This window comes from Galleria mellonella, unplaced genomic scaffold (assembly GCF_026898425.1).
Source record: "Galleria mellonella isolate WM207_F2 unplaced genomic scaffold, CSIRO_AGI_GalMel_v1 utg116, whole genome shotgun sequence".
Taxonomy (NCBI): Eukaryota; Metazoa; Arthropoda; class Insecta; order Lepidoptera; family Pyralidae; genus Galleria; species Galleria mellonella.
In genome coordinates, this window is record NW_026441978.1 from 2,693,080 (window position 1) to 2,714,213 (window position 21,134).

The 21,134-nt window shown below is 33.5% G+C and overlaps 1 protein-coding gene across 3 annotated transcripts; it reads right to left on the reverse strand.

The window, feature by feature from the left end:
• Positions 1–13,087: 13,087 nt before the first annotated feature.
• Positions 13,088–20,554, reverse strand: LOC116412978 (uncharacterized). 3 transcript variants are annotated; one of them, XM_031909409.2, is made up of 5 exons: positions 20,055–20,418; positions 17,895–18,053; positions 16,467–17,411; positions 14,956–15,186; positions 13,088–13,442 (listed from the first exon to the last, which is right to left on the reverse strand). In XM_031909409.2, exons 3-5 carry the CDS (start codon positions 17,229–17,231, stop codon positions 13,257–13,259), a joined length of 1,182 nt encoding a protein of 393 aa, XP_031765269.1. In that variant the 5' UTR covers positions 17,232–17,411; positions 17,895–18,053; positions 20,055–20,418; the 3' UTR covers positions 13,088–13,256. The 3 variants fall into 3 exon arrangements, with proteins under 3 accessions (XP_031765269.1, XP_052750315.1, XP_031765268.1); XM_052894355.1 differs by lacking the exons at positions 17,895–18,053; positions 20,055–20,418 and adding an exon at positions 20,444–20,554; XM_031909408.2 differs by lacking the exon at positions 17,895–18,053.
• Between the last annotated feature and the right edge of the window lie 580 nt (positions 20,555–21,134).

Consider the following 21,134-nt stretch of genomic DNA (forward strand, 5'->3'; position numbering starts at 1 on the left):
TCGCTTATTGGAATCACATAAATTCATGTTTTACGATCTTACCCAACGAGAATACTTCAAAAGTACTCCGACCCATGTTTATCTCGTAGGGCCCTAAAATGCCTTGATTCCTATGGGTCAGCCGAACATACTTTATATTTCCAATAGTTCGCATCATGAACTGTGATCAAAGAAGTCTTATCAAAGAAACGATCCTTATACTTAACTAACCCTTAAGTTAGGGAGAGATTAGAGATAGCAGCGATTTCCACGGAGAAGATATATATATATATATATATATATATATATATATATATATATATATATATATATATATATATATTATATTTAAAGATAAAAAATTTCTTTGTGCCTAGGATACCTGCTGCATTTCCACGCTGAATAGCAATGGAAATGCGTTAACCAAAGAATTATTATAATTTTTTTTAAATTACTATTAATAAATTTGATCATACTTTTTTTTTATTGCACGACGTTGGCAAGCAATACAGCCCGTCTGATGGTTAACCAGCATTGTAGACTAAGGACTCATACACCACTAGGGGTGTCACGTGAGCGTTTCCGACCATATGTCAAAATATTTAATAATAATTATAATAAATAAATAATTTTTATTCAAGCAAACTTAATAGTAAGCATTTTTAAATTGTCATTTTTTTATAAACTACCGCCCAAATCGGAATGCTATTTCAGCTGAGAAGAACGGGCAAGAAACACAGCTGTTCCTTTTATATATATATATATATATATATATATATATATATATATATATAATAGGTATATATATTTGACATATTCACTAAAATTTCATAATGGAACATATGTAGGTAGTAAAAGACTAGCCCTCACAAGAATCTCCCGTTCACGAGCATAACTATTCGTGCAAATGAATATATTTAAATCCAGTAAATAAAGAACGACAAAGTAAATGCTTACTCTTTTGTTGCTTTATTTCTTTTTATTCGGATTACAAAACCGCTTCGCTCATTACCAAGTCCCTAACTGGATAAACCGTCATTGAATATGAAATCAGTGCCCCAAAGCACTGGACACAATATTTTAAATTCATAGCCCCAACGCGACAGTGTGAAGTTTATTACAATTATGACGAATTGCAAACTGTATCGAGTTTTATTACCTATATAAATTTGACTTGAAAAGAGGAATAAGCTGGCGGCTCGCAGAATTAAAAGTGGACAGCGCCATGTACTTCACAGGCTATATTGTAGGGGTACGTAGCCATTCCTGAGAAATAAAGCGTTTAATGGCCATGTGGTCCCGGCATAGAATAGGCCACCCCTTCCTATCCCGTGGGTGTCGTAAGAGACGACTAAGAGAGGGCGAGGGATGAGCAGCAGCGTCCCTGTTAAAACATCTCTAAAACCTGACTGCAGTTGCCAATCCGTCTGCCTAGCGTGGCAACTACTAGCAAAACCCCCCAAGGGAAATGCTTATGTTCAGTGGACAGTTAAAGGATGATGAGATGATGATGGAAGCGTTTAACTCCTACCTGTGGTAATGTAATATGTGGTAACAGTATGTTTTTGCTAATTTATATAAATAATAATTAAAGATTGTGTTACAAAAAAAACCAGCCAGTTCTGTTCCAGGCCATATTTTTGACCTCCCTATACGAGATGACACCTAGTATTTCCTTTAGCTGTTCCATATAGTTATTTTTCGGTCTTCCCCTTTCTCATATGCCGTCCATTTTTTCTTCTAGTATACTTTCTAAAATAACAAGTGACAAAATTAGTGATTTTAATTAAAAAAAACTAAACTATTAAATTGATTTTGATAAAATTTCTATTGAACCAATTTGTAATTTAATTCAATCAGTTAAAAAAAGAATTATCCAAATCGGTTTACTAACGGAATCATAAGTTAACAAAAACAAAAAAATATAACCGAATTGAACATTTCTTTTTGACGTCGTGGTTGAAAAATAAACGCCGTTCTTTTATAAGTGCATCGCTTGAGAACGTATTTATTATTATTATTATTTTATACATCTTAGAATGGCAAACAAGCTGAAATTTTATTAATTTTAAAATTAAATGGTCACATTAGTTTTTGTTAGTTTGTATTTATAACTAACCTATTATAGTTACAAAGTAACGAACACTATAGATACGATTCTATTGAATTTCTAACAGAAAAGTTTTTTATACAATTTAGAATGAACAAACAAGCTGACGGGTTACCTAATGGAAAGTGGTAACCGTCGCCTATAGACATGAACAGTACCATGGACATAACAGAGTATAGTGTTTCGCTCATTATACCCTCATGCGTTGCCATCTTTGAGGACTCAGGTGTTATTCCTATGTAACATGTAAATTCACGCCGTATCCCACCCTTCAAACCGAAACACAGCTATGCAAACACAACTGCTTTATGGTTGAAACACGAATGGGACAGAGGTACCCAAGCAATCGACTTTTGTACAAAGTCTCCCTCCTTCAAGTGTATCAATTATAGAAGTGTTGCCGTTTTTCTATAAATTTGCCGCAGGATATTTAATTATATCAAGACAATATTTATAAAGGCCGAAGACTTCATAATGAAGAGGAAATAAAAAAAAGAAATAACATTTTGTTTAATTAATTCATTTTGTTTCTTATTAATTTGGGATAACATCATAATTTATTTCTCTCTACACTTTTTAGTTATTTAATCGAATTTTTTTTTATTTACGAACAACGAGCATGGTTTTTGTTGCAAATATATGTGAGTGTAAATAATATTTGATGATTTTACGAATTCACTATTATATATTAATACTTTATTATTATTTTTTTTTACAACACAGAGATGGTAAGTGACTACCGCCGTCCATGAGCACCCACAACACCAACGGTATTGCAGGTGTGCTGCCGACCTTTTAAAAAGGAATATGCTCTTTTCTTAAAGATTATGATGTCGTATCGGTTCGAAAATACTGTTGCTGGAAGTTGATCCCAAAGAGTGGTTGTGCGTGAAAGAAAGTGCATTGAAAAAACTTTTCCGAACCGATACGACATCATAACCTTCATGAAAAGAGCATATTCCTTTTTAAAAGTTCGGCAGCACATCTGCAAAGCCGTTGGTGGTGGGTTTTTTAATGGGTGATAATGGAATGGTTACCCCACCTGTGCTATCGGTATACTCTGGCGGGGCACCAGTGAAGGATGATAGGTCAGTTAGCCCATCGTGACGAATTCAATAAGAATTGTTCACTATGGTTTCCAGGGAGAACCACGTGTAGGTCGACCTAATATAGCATAGAATGGGCATATTGCTAGCAATGGGGCTGTCAAACTCCATTGCTAACAATCCTTTTCCCCCTGGTGTTGTGGGTGATCATGGGCGGTGGTAGTCACTTACCATCAGGTGAGCTGCATGCTAATTTGCCCCATGTGTTGTAAAAAAAAACGCACGATGGAGGACCGCCACTCATCCAGATGATATGAGACAACTGACCTACTTTCATTCTCACCTATCACTGGTACTCCGCCAGCAAATATCAATAACACAGTCGAAGTTACCATTCCATTTACATCCCATTAAAATACCAACTAAAACTACCTAAAAGTTCGCTGTTGGATACTCTCCTGAAATTGCATTGTGTGCGATCATTTAGATTCTAGAATGTTACAATAATACATGCACTCTATGCCGTGTGGTCCTGGCATAAGCCATTAATATAATATAATACATATATCTAATATATAAAATTCTCGTGTCGCGGTGTTTGTTACCAAACTCCTCCGAAACGGCTTTACCGATTTTTATGAAATTTTGTGTGCATATCGGGTAGGTCTGAGAATCGGCCAACATCTATTTTTCATACCCCTCAATGATAAGGGTGACCCGCTCCTGAATATTTTTTTTATTTTTTTTTTGACAAATATTTTTATTTTTATTTTATTATGATTTAGCATTGAAAAATACATACAAATTCAAATTTTCACGCTTTTACGATCAACCCCTGTTTTTTAATCGCGATTTTTATATTCCGCAATAGGGTTGAAAGATGGCAATCGAATATAATAATTGTTGTACGAGAAATTTTCATGTAAAGTTCTAGAAATAATTTGTATGGTAAAACAACGTTTACCGAGGCAGCTAGGATAAATATAATAAGCCATTCTTTCCTTTCCCGCGGGTGTTGTAAAAGGCACCTAAAGAAACTTAATAATCGAAAGATAGAAAGCAATGTCCCTTTAAAATATCACCAAAGTCTGACTGCGGTTGCCAACATGCCTGCCAAGCATGGCAACTGCTGACAAAACCCTTTTTATAGAAGAGGCCTATGTCCAACAGTTAATGGCTGACATGATGACGTTCGAACGAATTCCCTGTCGATGGCAAGCGATAATAAAAAAACGACCGTTGGTTGGTTTCATCTCGGAAAATTGCTACATAAACAATATTTTCAAAATGTGTACGTAATTTAGGAAACTGTATCGATAAAGAAAGTATTGAGCGTATCGTACGGTTCGCGGCGGGATATAAAATTGAACCCACAGTATGGCGTGAATGTATTTCGGATAGATTTATAAGGGTCTAACGGAGATACCATCAGTATACATCATTTAACCTTATACCTTTTTATGTATGAGGTTTAATTAAAAAAAAAAAACTAAACGCAACTCTATTCGACGATTATTCTCGCGTTAATTAGATTACCAGCCATACAAATTTCTATTGCATTTATAAAAATCAAAGGTGTTTTTTTATGAATGAAGCAGAGTTAATAATAGGTACATATATAATAAATAGCCCACAATGACACCAGTCCTGATCCTCAAGATAGGATATCCTTGTAAATAAATAATAAAATAAAAACAAATTTTTAATCAAGCAAACTTAATAATAAGTATTTTTGTATAGTCGTTTCTTTTTGAATCTACCGTCCACTTCGGAATGCAAGTTCACCTGAGAAGAACGGGCAAGAAATACAGCTGTTGCTTTTTTCAAATAAGAGTTAAGTGTACAGCAAAAAAAAATTACAATCACAAATTTTGTATTGATAAAAGAAAGAAAAAAGCGACAATGCTACAATCAATCACAGTATTCTTAAACAGACCAGACCCTACTAGAAGCATCCGTTCACGAGTATGACGGATGAGCTAGCCATCGTTGTGTTAAACCATATTATAGGAAGCCTAAAGACCCGGCCACGCCGCCACCAATCTGGACATCAAAGTGAGCATGACTTGTTTCAAGATACGCAATTACTTCGAAAATATCGATACAAAATTTAATGTGACAATCAGTATACCTAATCATTACAACTGTATTATTACTTGAATTATAAGAAACCAGGCAATGAACATCTCGAGGCGTGAGGATATTCTGCGTTGTGATTTAAAACATTCCAACATCTAAGCCTATTCAGAAAATATAGTCACCTAAATTGTTTTTTTTTTTTTTTATACAACTTAGAATGGCAAACAAGCTGACGGTCCACCTGATGGAAAGTGGTAATTTGTCGCCTATAGACATCAAAAATACCATGGACATAACAGAGTATGACTGTTTCGCCCATGAACTCCCCATGCGTTGTCATTCCTGAGGACTCAGGTGTTATTCCTCTGAATTATAAGATATCCCATCCTTCAAACCGAAACACAGCCATGCAAACACAACTACTTCACGGTTGAAACACGAATGGGACATCTAAGCAATCGACTTTTGTAAATATAGTCTCCCTCTGGTCCGACCAGGAATCGAACTTCAATTACACAAATAAACAAAATGCTGGGAGGGAGGGATCTGTCATATCCTTTCGAGAGATATTTTTTTTTCTGTACCTAATACCTATAAAACTATATTCTTATTTTTGTTAAATTAAAATTTTGTACGTTATTACATAAACTTGGTATAGGACCCAAACTTGTCATTCTAATATAAAGTGTAGGTACCCACTAAAATTTGCATTTTCTTATCAGTGAAATTACATTATATATTGCGGTTCTAAAAAATATAATTCTGTTGGAATTTATTCGAAAAATTATCATGAGACGCACATTTTGAAACAAATTTAGATAACAACAACTTTCAGAGTAATATCTCAAGCAAAAAGACTTACTGCAAAGGATTATATATAAAAAAATTCACGTAAAAATTTAAATGCATTTGTATGGATAAGAGCATGTCTTTTTTTTTATTTTGTTATTTTTACAAGCAAGTTTTAATTGAACAATTGGACGAACTTACCTTAAGTGAAGTTCGATTATCATTTTATGAACGTTGATCTGAAATATAAATGTTTAACAGTGTAATACTGCCCCTCGTTAATTCGTGGCATTGCAAGTTTTAGAGCTAAAAAACAAGCTCTTTTTTTTTGTATATGTGGTAACACTATACTTGTCACTGTCAACTATGTCACTTAGTTTAGAGCCGAGTCCCCCATCATGCAAGGGATCATCTAAGCCAGTGCAGACGAATGACTTTTGTCCGCAGAAAACGAAGTTCCTCTACCGTCTTTATACGCTCTGCAGTTCTATTTCCAAATTTATCTATTTTGAGACAACAAAAAACAACCCATTTTTTCCAGTAGCAACCATAATGTTATGTTAATAATTATAATATGTTAATAAAAGTTACATTAATACTATAATTAAATACTGGAAGGTTATCATATATATATATATATATATATATATATATACACACAATATATAAACAATGTTTTGAGTTCTACTGAATGAATAGAAAAATATTCCCTGCAGACTGTAAGATGATGTTGAGTCCGGGTGGGTAATTATATTTCAGATCAACGTTCATAAAATTATAATCGGACTTCACTTAAGGTAAGTTCGTCCAATTGTTCAATTTTATTTCACGTTGTCCTGAAATCTAATTGTTTAACAGTATAGATGTTCAGAGTCAACTGCATGATGGGTTATTTCAATATATTATTCGGATTATATTACTGAAATGTATAATATTGAAGAAATATATAGATAATAAAAACATGAACCCTTTATGTGAATAGGATTTATCGTTAACATTACCTTGTTATGGGAAATTAAGTCTTTAACAAATGTTGCTTTGTTTTAGAATAAAGGGAACATTTCCATATTAATAGATTATAACAATTGTTTTATAGAAAAAAGAAAGTTGCATTTGGTTTTATGTATTTTTTTGCCATTTATATTATTTCGCTTTTTTTGTGTATGTATATTGTAATTTGTGTGCTGTAAGTAATGCTAATAAAATTATCTATCTATCTATTTCCAAAATTTTATATTAATATTACATTTGACAGTTTATTTATTAAACTTACGGTACGATACAATATCGTTAGATAAATCTAATGTACTAATAATCAGGTGATACAAATCAGCATCTACTGTTCAATATACTTGTCACACGTTACCACACATAGTCGCAATTTGTAGAAATTTTTCATAAAATGGACATTACATATATATGTATTATATATGACAATATAAATATATATATTATATATATGTACATATTATATATGACATATATTATAGATATAGAGGGGGCCTTTGACAATGCGTGGTTCTCTGCCTTAAAAATACAATAAGTGAACAAGAACTGTCCGCGGAACCTGTTCCAGATGGTATGCTCCTACTTACAAGATAGAAGGGTAGTTGTCAACTACGCCGGGGCGACGAGTGAGAGGGAGACGACGAAAAGCTGTGAACAAGGATCGATAGGGGACCGACCTTTTGGAATATCATACTTGACTCGTTGCTGCAGGCTCTGAGGGACAAAAGAGTATGTCAGGCTTTCGCGGACGACGTGGCTCTGGTATTCGCCGGGGGGGTCTATAGCAACCATGGAGGAAAAGGCTAATGCTGGAAGTGGTAATAAAATGGGGCAAACAAAACAAACTTAGGTTCGCACCGCAGAAGACTCAAGCGATGCTAATAACTAAAAAACTTAAGTTCGTTCCCCCGCACATTACCTCTGGTTAAACAGATAAAACACCTGGGAGTTATCATAGATCACAAACTGACCTTTAACGCGCATGTGGCCGCAATATGTAAAAAATCAGTGGACATATATAAACAACTATCATGCGCGGCAAAGACCACATGGGGACTCAACGGAGAAATCGTCAGGATTATCAACATGGCGGTCATTGCGCCGATCGTGACGTATGCGGCATATGAATGGAGCCGGGCGGTCGATCTCCAAACTAACGTCAAGTTATTGGAGTCGATACAAAGAGGATTCGCACAAAAAGTGTGTAAAGCGTACAGAACGGTATCGCTCAACTCGGCATTAGCCTTGGCGGGGATAATTCCTCTGGATTTGCAAATCCAAGAGGTAGCCAGCTTATATAAAACGAAAAAAGGTCTGTCTAAAGACTACTTACCACCGAATAAGAGGCTCGAGACTAAAATGGGAATCTCCCACATCCATCGTCGTCAATATCCACGGAATACGAGCTTTTGGAGAGTCTGGATTTTAAAAACCCTAGAGGTTTTTTAGAATCCAGAGATTGTTGTTTATTTTTATATCTTGACCAGTCCTCAACCTGGTGTTGGTGCACTTTGGTGGTTTATATGCACCTACATAGTATGTATGGTTTTAGAATAAAAAACTTAATTTATTCTTACGCTTACGGTTTGAACCCCGTAATTTGTAGGTATTTAAAAGAAAAGCATTTAAAGTATCTAATTTTGGACTAGAAAGCGCTGTATATATTTTCATGTCCAAGAGTATATATTTTTGTTATAAAAGTCCCCAGCCCACGTCCTTTGAACAAAATTATTTAAAGAAACCCCTTTTGCTGTCCCACGGCGAGTTTTCCAGCGCTTGGGCTCAGGTGAAATGAAACGCGTCCAAAGTTTTAGACCCTCGTCAGGGACATGCAAAATGTCACGTAGATTTTTATGATGTCACTCCGTTATTCTTGGTAAAAAACGAGTTGAATTAATGCCGGATTATTTTTTTTTTATTATATATTTTTAATATCTTTCTACTAGCGAATTGCGGAGATTTCCTTTGTTACCTGCAAAACGGGATGTTTTCGATCAAAAGCAGTCATAAGCTTGACAATAATTATATATATAAAAATGCTCTACCTTAAATATTATCTATGGTGGAACATTTTTTTTTCTGTTGTAAATAAAAGGTTCTATCATTGATTAAATTTTTTTTCAACTGACCTCAAAAGAGAAGGATATACTCAATTCAGTTGTATTTTTTTTTATGTTTGTTACCGTCATTCAAAATTTTTTTATATTTTTTTATATTTATATATCAAAATCGTTTCAATCTTTTTTTTTAATGGAACACTATTATTTATAAATAAACTTTGTAGCAACGAAAAAGAACCTATAACTGCATATTTATAATAAATTTGTTTTATAATATTTCTGTTTTGTTCGTGAAATCTTATTGAAAAATTAAACTTATCGTCATCATTTCAGCCACTATCCGTCCACTGCTGGACATAAACCTCCCCTATAGACTGCCATAAACTTATACTAAGTAATAGTTAAATAGAACTAATAATTAAATAATTATCCGTACTACTAGAATGTGTATTGTAAAATGAATCCTGTTTCCTACAGGACAGACCCAACCTATATATATATATATATATATATATATATATATATATATATATATATATATATATATATATATATATATATATATTCTTTAATGTTTCCTCCAAAAGATTATAATAGTAAACTTATTATAAATATAAACAATTACAAGAAATAAAAACAATGAAAAAATAATGGGCGACCTTATCGCTAAAAGCGATCTCTACCTTTGGATGTAAAGGATTTGATCGGAGGCACGATGAAAAATTACACACACACACACACACTTCACACGCACGCACACACGCACGCACATACGCGAGCGCACACACACACACACACACACACACACACACACACACAACACACACACACACAAACACACACAATGTGTTGTAAATGTAGTAGGTAGTTAAATAAACGGAAAAACGACAGGTTGATTTTAGGATAAATACGACAGGGGCGCTGTGGACACACAAATATGTGTCGTATAATCCAACTGAAGCAGTTAAAAGGTTGACCATTTATCATGGAATAAGCGTTAAATAAAAATGTTATGAATTTTTTACCACTTGTACGAGTACCATTGATTTACATGTTAAAAAATACTGTATAAGTACAATGCGCCACAAATAGTGGTGTAGAAAAAAGTCTGCTAAATTTTCTAGTTAAATCATTCTTAAAATAATGTAAACATATGTTATTTACTGTAATATATAATTCATCTCGCACGTTGGTTTACGACTTTTTATTTAAATGAAGGGCGAGGGATGGCAGCAGCATCCCTGTTATAACATCTCTAAAACCTGTCTACAGTTGCCAAATGTGAATCTTGAGTTTTTTATGCAACTTAGAAGGGTACACAAACTGACTGCCCACTTAGTGGAAAGTGGTAATCTCCCTATAGACATGAACAGCACCATGGATGTAGTCAAATACGCGGTCATATCTATAGTCCCCGTCATACATATCGTCACCTCTATGACAAAATTACGAATCCGCAGTTTTTTCAAATTTGACATTTCTTTAAAAATCTACTTTTTGCGTCATACTACTTATTGTGGCTTATTTTCAAATTTCTATCTCTAATGGTTAAAGAAATCGAGTAGCTCGAATCTCCATATTTTTGTGATATACCCAAAGTAAACTTACTTAGCATATTTTAATAGTATTTTCTATAATAAACACTTTAATTTGAAAATTTCAATAATTATTTTATCAATTTTTCAATCCTAATTTAGTTATTTTACATGAATGATTACTATAACGTTGTTATTTAAAACTGAAGTTTTCTCCAAAATACGTGATTTATACCTTGGTATATTTACGAAAGTAACACTTTCATAGATTTGCTGTTGTATAACTCAACACCTAGGAACTCTCATGTATGAAGGTGCAAAGTAACGAATTTGCATTTATTTCTGATACTTGTAATATAATAATAATTAATTAGGCGCATTCAATAAAAAACAAGATTTTTCGTAAGTTTACCATAAAGGTGACGATATCATCCCTGAGGGCCAAGGTGTTATGCCTCTTTAATGTGTAATCTTTCTATCTTATCCCACCTTTAAAACTAAAACACAGCCGTTTTGTATAAAGAAATGAGACGTGATTTTAATGTAAATGAATTTTTCTATGAATTAAATAGCACAGAATAATATACGAGTATGAATGAAGAGAAATATAACCTTAAAGATAATTTTGGTTATTCCGATAAGAATTATGACTACATGGTATAAAACAAAGTCACTGTCGCTGTCTGTCCGTCCCTATGTATGCTTAAATCTTTAAAACTACACAACGGATTTTGCAGCGGTTTTTTTAATAGATAGGGTGATTTAAGAGGAAGGTTTATATGTATAAAACATGTCTAATATAGTAAAGGAACACTGATAATTTTAGTATGTGTGCGTTTACCAATATTTAAAAATTGACTACTAATATTATTAGTAACAGAAGTTACTGACATAGCCTAAAGAATAAGAAAGCTGAAGTAGCAATAAACTGGTCACATAGTTTGAAAAACCGACAACATCAGAAGGAGACTTTGTAGTTTGTTTGTGTATCTCTGCACCATTTGTGTTTTTACCATGAAACAAATATGTTTACATGGCTGTGTTCGGTTTGACATGGCAGTGAATTTACAGGATACAGAGGAATAACACCTTAATGCTAAGGAATGACAACACGTGGAGGGGTATCATGGGCGAAACAGTATACTCTGTTATGTCCATGATACTGCTCATGTCTATAACCGACAGTTATCACATTCAATCAGGTGGACCATCAGCTTGTTTTCCATCCTGAGTTGCATAAAAAACTGATAAGCAAGAAAGACTCTTGAGTGATGTCCTCGTATAGGCAATCGCAGTGTGAGACGACCCCTGACTAAATAGAATGATTACCTCAAATGCATTGCAGGTAGTCAGTAGATGCAGGCGGCTCAGGAATGTTTCTTATGGTAGTCTCTGGGGGTCTACCTTCAGCAGTGGACAGATAATGGCTGGTATGATTATTAATGAAGTACTACCTTTCATATCAGTAATCAACCTCTAACCGCTATTCCATCCACGCAAATCTTGCAACACGTGTTTTACTTCTAAACGAGGTACCTTCAAATAAATTGATAGACACACTGTCCGGAGCTTAATTTTTAATCGACTAACCAGTGATATGTGCTTCCGCAAAATAACACCTCATTCAGTAAAATATTCTAAAATATTTATGTATGTATTAAAATATAATAAAATATATGCTCGAGCATAATAAAGTTTGTTATGCATGTCTTTTAATAACAATGAACAAGTTACTACATACAAAAGTTTGTTTGAAAGAAAGTATTTCGTACTTGTACACAATATAGGTACTATATTTGACAGTTACCCGACCGTCGACCAGTTTATGTCATTTCACTCGGCCTAAATAATCGAAAAGAGTTTTAGTGAACTGTCAAATAGTTCTTTTTTATTACTTTCTCGATATAAGTTTCCTTCCTCTTGTACTTTCCGTTTTTATTCTTCGTGTGTTTTTGCCATAAGGATGAGTGGGAATATTACTATTTTTATGGTGTTATATTACATTAAATAGATTATTATATTAGTAGTGAGGTTAGCCCCGATGCCCCTATATGACCCGCTACTTTTATATGACGGGGAAGATGACCTAATTGATTGATTGACCAACCACTTTAAGAGAGATGCTGTTGTCCTCGATGATCAAATTCCCTAAGTCGCCTATTATGACACCCATAGGAAAGGAAGGGATAGTGTATTCTATGCCAACACCGCACGGCTAAGAAATTCAATTAATCAACATTCTAATTCATAATTAAATAGGCCTCCATCTAAAGGGATTTTGCCAGTAGTTGCCATTCTTGGCAGGTGGTTTCGTAACCGCAGTTAGGCGTTTAGTGATGTTTTAAGAGGGACGTCTGCCCATCTCTCAACCATTAAGTTCCCTTGGACGCTATTATAATACCTACAGGAAAGAAAATAGTGACCTTATGCCGGAACCACAAAGTGATACCTAATATTTTACGCAAATTATGAACATTTAGGTTTGTCAATAAAATTTTTTATTATAAATTTATGCACTATTTAAATATTATTATATAATTTTTACTTACAAATATGTCACTCGAGATAATTTTGGATATAAATTTGGAAACATTAAAGTACATTCACATTTATTATTTAATTAATTTGGATTCATGGAAAAACAGTACGTTCAAAGTATACCCCATCGTACATAGTCATTTACAATTCCATTCAGCCTCTCTAAATACAGGTCGCTGGTTTTGATATTCTGCACGCAGTTGATACCGTCTTCGCCATGAAGAGCTGGCGCATTCTCGGCGTCAACAGTGATCATTGGCAGTGAAAATACACCATGGAACAGGCCGAAACGTACAAACTGAAATAAATACAAATTATATAATATATAGATAAAACAATAAATGAAATATCCTATGTAATATTAAATTTGAATATAACCTTTTTTTTTATACAACTTAGAATGGCAAACAAGCTGACGGCCCACCCGATGGAAAGTGGTAACCGTCGCCTATAGACATGAGCAGTACCATGGACATAACAGAGTCTACTGTTTCGCCCACGATACCCCCCATGCGTTGCCATTCCTGAGGACTCAGATGTTATTCCTCTGTACCCAGTAAATTCACGCCATATCCCACCCTTCAAACTGAAACACAGCCATGCAAACACAATTTCTTCACGGAAAACAACACGAATGGGACAGAGGTACCCAAGCAATCGACTTTTGTACAGTCTCCCTCTGGTAACCTGTTCGTGAGCCAAAATAATCAACGAAAAAAATTTTATAATGAGGACGAGATGCCTTAAATCATCATATTAGCATCATATCAGCCATTAACTGTCCACTGCAATCTCATGTCATGATTTTTTATTTATTTTTTTCTATGTTTCTCTTATTATTATTTTCTTTTTTTCTTCGCTTTATCCTTACCACTCAGTTAAAATTATATCAAATTATACCCTGAACTATTTACATTATTTTTATTATACACACACCGCACAGACAATCACCAATAACTCTTTTTATTTTATATTTATTTTAATTATTATTTTCACGTACCCTCAAATGGGTTAAAGCTGAAAATCAGTGTTTTGTTCCTTGAACAATGTTCCACGCTGAGCTTCGACCTTTTTGTATTGCTGCAGATCACACATAATAACATAATTTTATAAATCTTATGTTGTATTATGTATTATCTATTCGTATGAACATGTGTGTGATTAGTAACAAACAAATAAACGATATATCTATCTATCTATCTATCTATCACTGCTGAATATAAGCATAAAGCATCTCTTTAATCAAAAGCCTTAAACTCCCCTTATGGGAAAGACTTATGCTTAGCAGTGGACAGTTAAAGGTTAGTAGTAAACGTGTTTAGTAATAAAAGATTCAAGATTAAATCTTATTTTGGAGAAAATAAAAAATAGCAATAATTTACTTGAATATTTTATTTTATATATACATACATTTTTTCTAAAAAGTTTTTAATTTTCTCTATCGAAATATATATTCCTGCTTTTTTGTCTTTTGTTATTGTTAAACGATTCCTATCCTATCTCTTTGTCAATTCTCCAAATATGTGGCTTTTTTTTTAAATGGATGATAATGAAATGGTAACCCCGCCTGCGCTAACAGTATACGCTGGTGGGGCACCAGTGACGAATGAAAAGCCAGGTAGGGTATATTGCATTCCATCAGGTGGGGCGTCAGCTTGTTTGCGATTTTAAGTTGTATAAACAAAAAATTGCTAGCAATATGACTAGTAGTGCGTATTGCTAACAAACCCCTACCCCCCCCCTCCCCCAATTGTGTGGTTACCAGGTATAAATTTGTGTTGGAAAATAAATAGATAATTTTTTTTACATACTTCCTTTAAATCCTTTTCGTAACTCTTCTTAGGGTAGTGCTTTTCAGAATCGAGGTTCAGATTGCGTAATGCTCGACACAGTTGTTGGTAGTAATGATCAAGCAATTGCTCATAGTATTTACGCCTGAACTCTTCATCTGAGCTCGTGAAAATAAAATAGTACAAGTCGTGAACAGGACTATTGGCTGATATTGTTTGAAAGTCTATAGGAATAATATCTAAACTTCCATCCTGAAATATAAATAGTATAAATAAAAAAGTCATAAGTTACAATAAGAATCAAACGATCCTTGTTTGTAAGGATCAGGAGACTGACTTGTCTGGGTCAATCAGTCAATCGATTCTATATATATATATATATATATATATATATATATATATATATATATATATATATATATATATATATATATATATATATATATACAATTTAGAATGGCAAACAAGCTGACGGTCCACCCGATGGAAAGTGGTAACCGTCGCCTATAGACATGAGCAGTACCATGGACATAACAGAGTATACTGTTTCGCCTATGATACCCCCCTGGCGTTGCCATTCTTGAGGACTCAAGTTTTATTCCTTCTGTACCCAGTAAATTCACGCCATATCCCACCCTTCAAACCGAAACACAGCCATGCAAACACAACTGCTTCACGGTTGAAACACGAATGGAACAGAGGTACCCAAGCAATCGACTTTTGTACAAAGTCTCCCTCTGGTATGTTGCAATATTTTGCAATGTTAAGTTTTCAATATCATTCGTCAGAGCTATCATTAATAGATTATCAGGGGAGTTACCACAATTTCATTAATATATCATTTTTAATTTATGCTCGAGGGTAAGCGGCAGCGTCCCTCTTAAAATATAACTGAAGCCTAACTGCGGTTACCAACCCGCCTACCAAGCGTAACAGCTACTGGCCAAACTCCCTGAGGAGGAGCCCTATGTATAGCAGTAGATAATTAACGGTTAATATAATAATGACGATGATAATAATTATATTATTATATGTATCACATCTCCAATATTTGGAACTAACAAAATTTTTCATCGTGCCTCCCACCAAATTGTTTATAATTACTCCTCTCCATCCAAAGGTTGCCTGGAAGAGATCGCTCTTAGCGATAAGGTCGCCCATTGTTTTCTCATTGTGATTATTTCTTGTAATTATTTATATTTATAATAAGTTTACTATTGTAATCTTTTGAAGTCTTCCAACCTACTACATATGACTAATTATAGATTAATAATTTCGAAATTAAAAATAACGAAACAGTATACTCTGTTATGCCCATGGTACTGCTTTCCACCAGATGGGCCGATGAATGAATATAATTCATAAAAGGAATTTATAATTACAAACTTAAGCTTAGAACTTACAAAGTTTAAACTCTATCGATGTAGCAATCTGAGTGAAGATATAAACTTTCCTAAATAATTATACACATTTTTATCATGAATATAAATTTAAATAAAATATATTGTAATGCAGTATCATCTGAGACTTACATCTTTCATTTTGTGCATTAAATTGCTCGGTCTGTAGTCACCATGATTTAAAACAATTATACCTGTTGACTGATAAAGTGTCGTTATGTTTTTGAGGTCACCTTCTTTTGAAATATATTGTTTTAATCTTTCTTTATTTTCTTCTTTTATCACACCTACAGCCATATCTGTTAATTTGTCTAAAGTACCAGCCATTTTGTCCAATGAATTTGGTTTAACCTTCATTTTTTGTATCAGTTCAGCATATTGTGTTGGATTTTCTTCGCCATAAGCTATGGACAGGGCGTGAAATTTAGCGAGCGTTTCAACAGCCTTGGAAGCGTAACCCCAGTTAACCGACTTGAGTCTGTCATATGTTACGTATCCTTTAATTGCTAAATTTTCAAGAACTATTGTTTCTTCATACAGATTTTGATTACAACCGTAAAATTTAGGCCAAACTAGTCTCTTTTCTTTAGACAAATTGTTTTTATCTTGTATTTTTTCATACGCTGGTAATAATTCTTTATATGCGAAGCGTTCTATGTCGAATAGTGGTAAATGTAACTGCGAACGAGCGACCTTACCTACAATGGCGACTTTGGCGAAAAGTTGAAGTTCTTCCTTTTTAGGTGCCGAAATTATTACTATATATAGTACCGAACTATAATTAGCACCGGCGGTAGTTATAGCTCGCACGTTCACATTAGGGTCTTTATAGTTATGTTCTTTAGCTATATTGTCGAGTAATTTACGCAGAACCACTTCAGTGTTGATGTTAGTCATTGTATAAAACTGCACTGCGTCTAGTGAGTATGGTAAAAGATAATATTTTCAATCTCTGTCGTCGTTATCAATCTTAACTATTTTATATTTGCTCACTTATAAATTTTGATAAATCTCTAAATAGTCTAATCCAAAGTCGCTCTCTGCATCAGTTTAATTATTTTATTTCACTAGTTTTTTCTGTGAAACAGTAACAAATTTCCATTTATAAATCCACACAAATTTGGCATTTATAATAGTAATAAGATATAGTCAATGGGAGAGTTGTTCACAAATGAATTCCTTACTAATACTATAAATGGAATAAACTTGGTGAACTATCCATATAGTAATATAATAATAGTAATAAAAGGTATAGTTCCGTTTCATTAGAAATTAATAAGAAGTTAAGCAAGTTTTGTTATAATTAATAAATAAAAACACTTTTTGAATTAATAACAATTATAAATGCAAATAAGTAACAAATCGAAGCTACAATTAATTTATCGATATTTGATTTGTATTACAATTGGTCATCAGCAGACTTAAACATTTATATAAGATTATTAGATTTATGGTCGGGTCAATTACTTATTTGTTAAACATTTTCATTATTTATTCATTCATTTATTATAACAATGTCATCTACGATTTTAAATAGTATTAGAATAATAAAATAATGACCTTTCTGTGAACTTATTTATTGAACAATTAAATATATTGAACTCGTCATATCCGCTAATAATGTTACACAGACGAATCACTCTGAAGATTATCGCGAACTACTGAAGATGAAGCGTGATGCGTGAAGATGCCACCTTGAGCTGAGCCGGATGGCACCTTCTAAATATCGAGAGTAACAATTAATGAAGTATTTCTTTTTTTTGCTGGAGTTTCTACCTTATACTAGCAGGAGACTTTGTAAAAAAAGTCGTTTACTTGGGTATTTCTGTCCCATTCGGGTTTTAACCGTAAAGTAGTTGTGGTTGTATTACAACTGAAAAAGTGGGATATGGCAGTGAATTTACAGGGTGCAGAGACATAACACCTTAGTCCTCACAAATGACAACACATATGGAGTATTATGGGAAAATGTTATGTCCATGGTATTGCTCATGTCTATAGACGATGGCTACTACTTTCCATCAGGTGAACCGTCAGCTTGTTTATCATTTTAAGTTGCCAATTCCCAAAATGAAAAGGATTTTTTTTATACAACTTAGAATAACAAACAAGTTGACGGCCCACCTGATGGAAAATGGTAACCGTGGCCTATAGACATGAGCAGTACCATGGAAATAACAGAGTATACTGTTTCGCCCATGATACCCCTCAAGTGTTGCCATTCCTGAGTACTCAGATGTTATTCCTCTGTACCCAGTAAATTCACGTCATATCCCACCCTTCAAATTGAAACACAGCCATGCAAACACCACTGCTTAACGGTTGAAACACGAATGGGACAGAGGTACCCAAGCAATTGACTTTTGCACAAAGTCTGCCTCTGGTAAAGGATAGGATACATGATAGAGAAATAAGGATACACCCCGTATTGTTTCAAACAAACAAACCGAAATAACTTATTTTGGATTTTCTCAAACATTTGAATTAACATTTATATGGATTACAAATTATTGCACTACCTTCAAGCCTATTTCTTACGAATGCATTGAAGAGGTGGTCTGTTCTATGCCTAGACCACATGATAAGTAAATAAACAGAGTAATGCATTCTCAAATACCTATACAAATTATGATAGACTAGTTTTTTCGGTTATGCAAACCATATGCAAATTTCTATTATTTTTTGGAAATAACGCGAGATGATTTCTTTGTATCTGGACAAAAACCTTGCTTTTAAATATATATTAAAAATATATAAAAGTATAAATATATAAAAGTGTCTTGAATACCTCCACAGTTTTTTTTATAGTAAATGGTGGATAAATCTTTTTTTTTTTATACGGCTGAGGTGGCAAACAAGCGTACGGTCCACCTGATGGTAAGCGGTTACCGTAGTCTATAAACGCCTGCAATACCAGAGGTATTACACACGCGTTACCATCATCTGGATCATCTGGATTTACTGATAACTTATTCTTTAGACGCGATAGAGCGATGCGTACATCAGACAACTCATCCTTAGTACCCATATCGACTCTAAACAATCTAATACCTCGCGTTTTTTATCAAACCACAGTAGTTTATCACCTAGACCTTGTGGAAGTATTGAGCAAATTTCTAAGTGCATTCTTGCTCTGGTATTTACGATCGTATTCTTAGTTGCATTTGATTTATTTTGTAATAAACGCTAAGTGAACGAACAAAAAGAATATGGATCTTAATTACTTTTACCTTTAATTTAAGACTAATATTGAAAAAATATTTTATACGGACATTCCCCACTATTTTTGATTGATATTTATGACTTGAGGAATATTTCTCTTAATTGGTGTACATTAATAGTTTATTTTATTCATTTATTTATTTATAAATTGCTCACTACACTTACAGTATCCCGAAACGTGTGTTGAGCCATAGGTTTATTTTCCAAATTTGAAAATTTTAAACAACATTTAAAAAATATATCGAATTTGTCTTTAAATATATCAATATCTGGCTGCTGAGAAATCAGAGAATTGAGCAGAGAAATAGCCTGATAAGTGGGAACAAACTGAGCAGTACAGGTGCGAACCGGCGGTGCCGATAGTAATCGACAAACACGTTAGTTAGGTTAATAATGTTGTAAAAATAATTTAACGCATCGCCAGCATTTTACAGCTCGTACAATGCATTCCAATACGACAACTAATATGTAGTACAGTACAAAAAAAATTGCACTTACGAAAATTCCATCGCGGAGATCGAACTTGTTGTCCACCCGATATCAGGAGGTGGTAACATAAATCACGACCGTTAGACTCGTCCGAAATAATTCCCGTTAACAGGGGGTAGTATCAACTTCTGTTAAAGGAATATATACTTCGCATACTAACACCAACGTGTCTGATATGTTAAAACTACGTCCAGAGTCCGTCCCATTTGATTGACTACTTCATTTAGTTGGGGAAATTCACAGAAAGACATACAATATTCATAGTAATTTTGTATACCAACCGATGACCAATTTGTATTAAAAATTTTAATATCCTAATACTAAAACCTTATCGTATGTAGAACAACAGTTTTCAATTAAATTAAATTAAATTAAAAATTATTGAATTTCTCACGCACAATTATTTTTTTCAAAAGATGATAACGGAATTGTAGGCGGTATATAAAAAGCACAACATAATAAAAAACAAGCTCCGAGAAGCAGTCTCGTAGACACTAGTTCAAACGCGACTGTGTTTACACTGACTGGCAAAGCGATTTTTCTTAGCTAGTGAAGGGGTAACGAAATTCACTTTTTTCCGCTTTTTGTGGGAACAAAATCACACCTATATACTGAACTAAGCTTTTACCTTGGTTGGTAAAAGGGTACAAGGGTACATCTGATGGGTATATTTTAATAAATTCGTTTTCCGTAAAACACATACGCAAAAAAATACATTACCCGAGTGATTACTCGGGAATTTAGGTATGATTTTTTGTAATTCATATTCTTTTCATAATTCTATATTTTATCATATTATTCATTATAGTTAATTGGTATTTTAATTATTATTTACTATTTTTCTTTATTCTCATAACAAATATAAGTTATACGAGTTTAAGTAACACAATGTATAATGATGTAGCATAAATTTTATTTTATTTTATGTATAATTATAAATAAAATAACATAAAATTGAATCATAATATTACTGTTCACTTTATTTTTATAAATTATAAATATTTGTATATCTCCATAGCTTGAAACAATTAAACACATACCAAACTTAGTACTACATGGCCTGTATAAATAATTCTAATATTTATTATT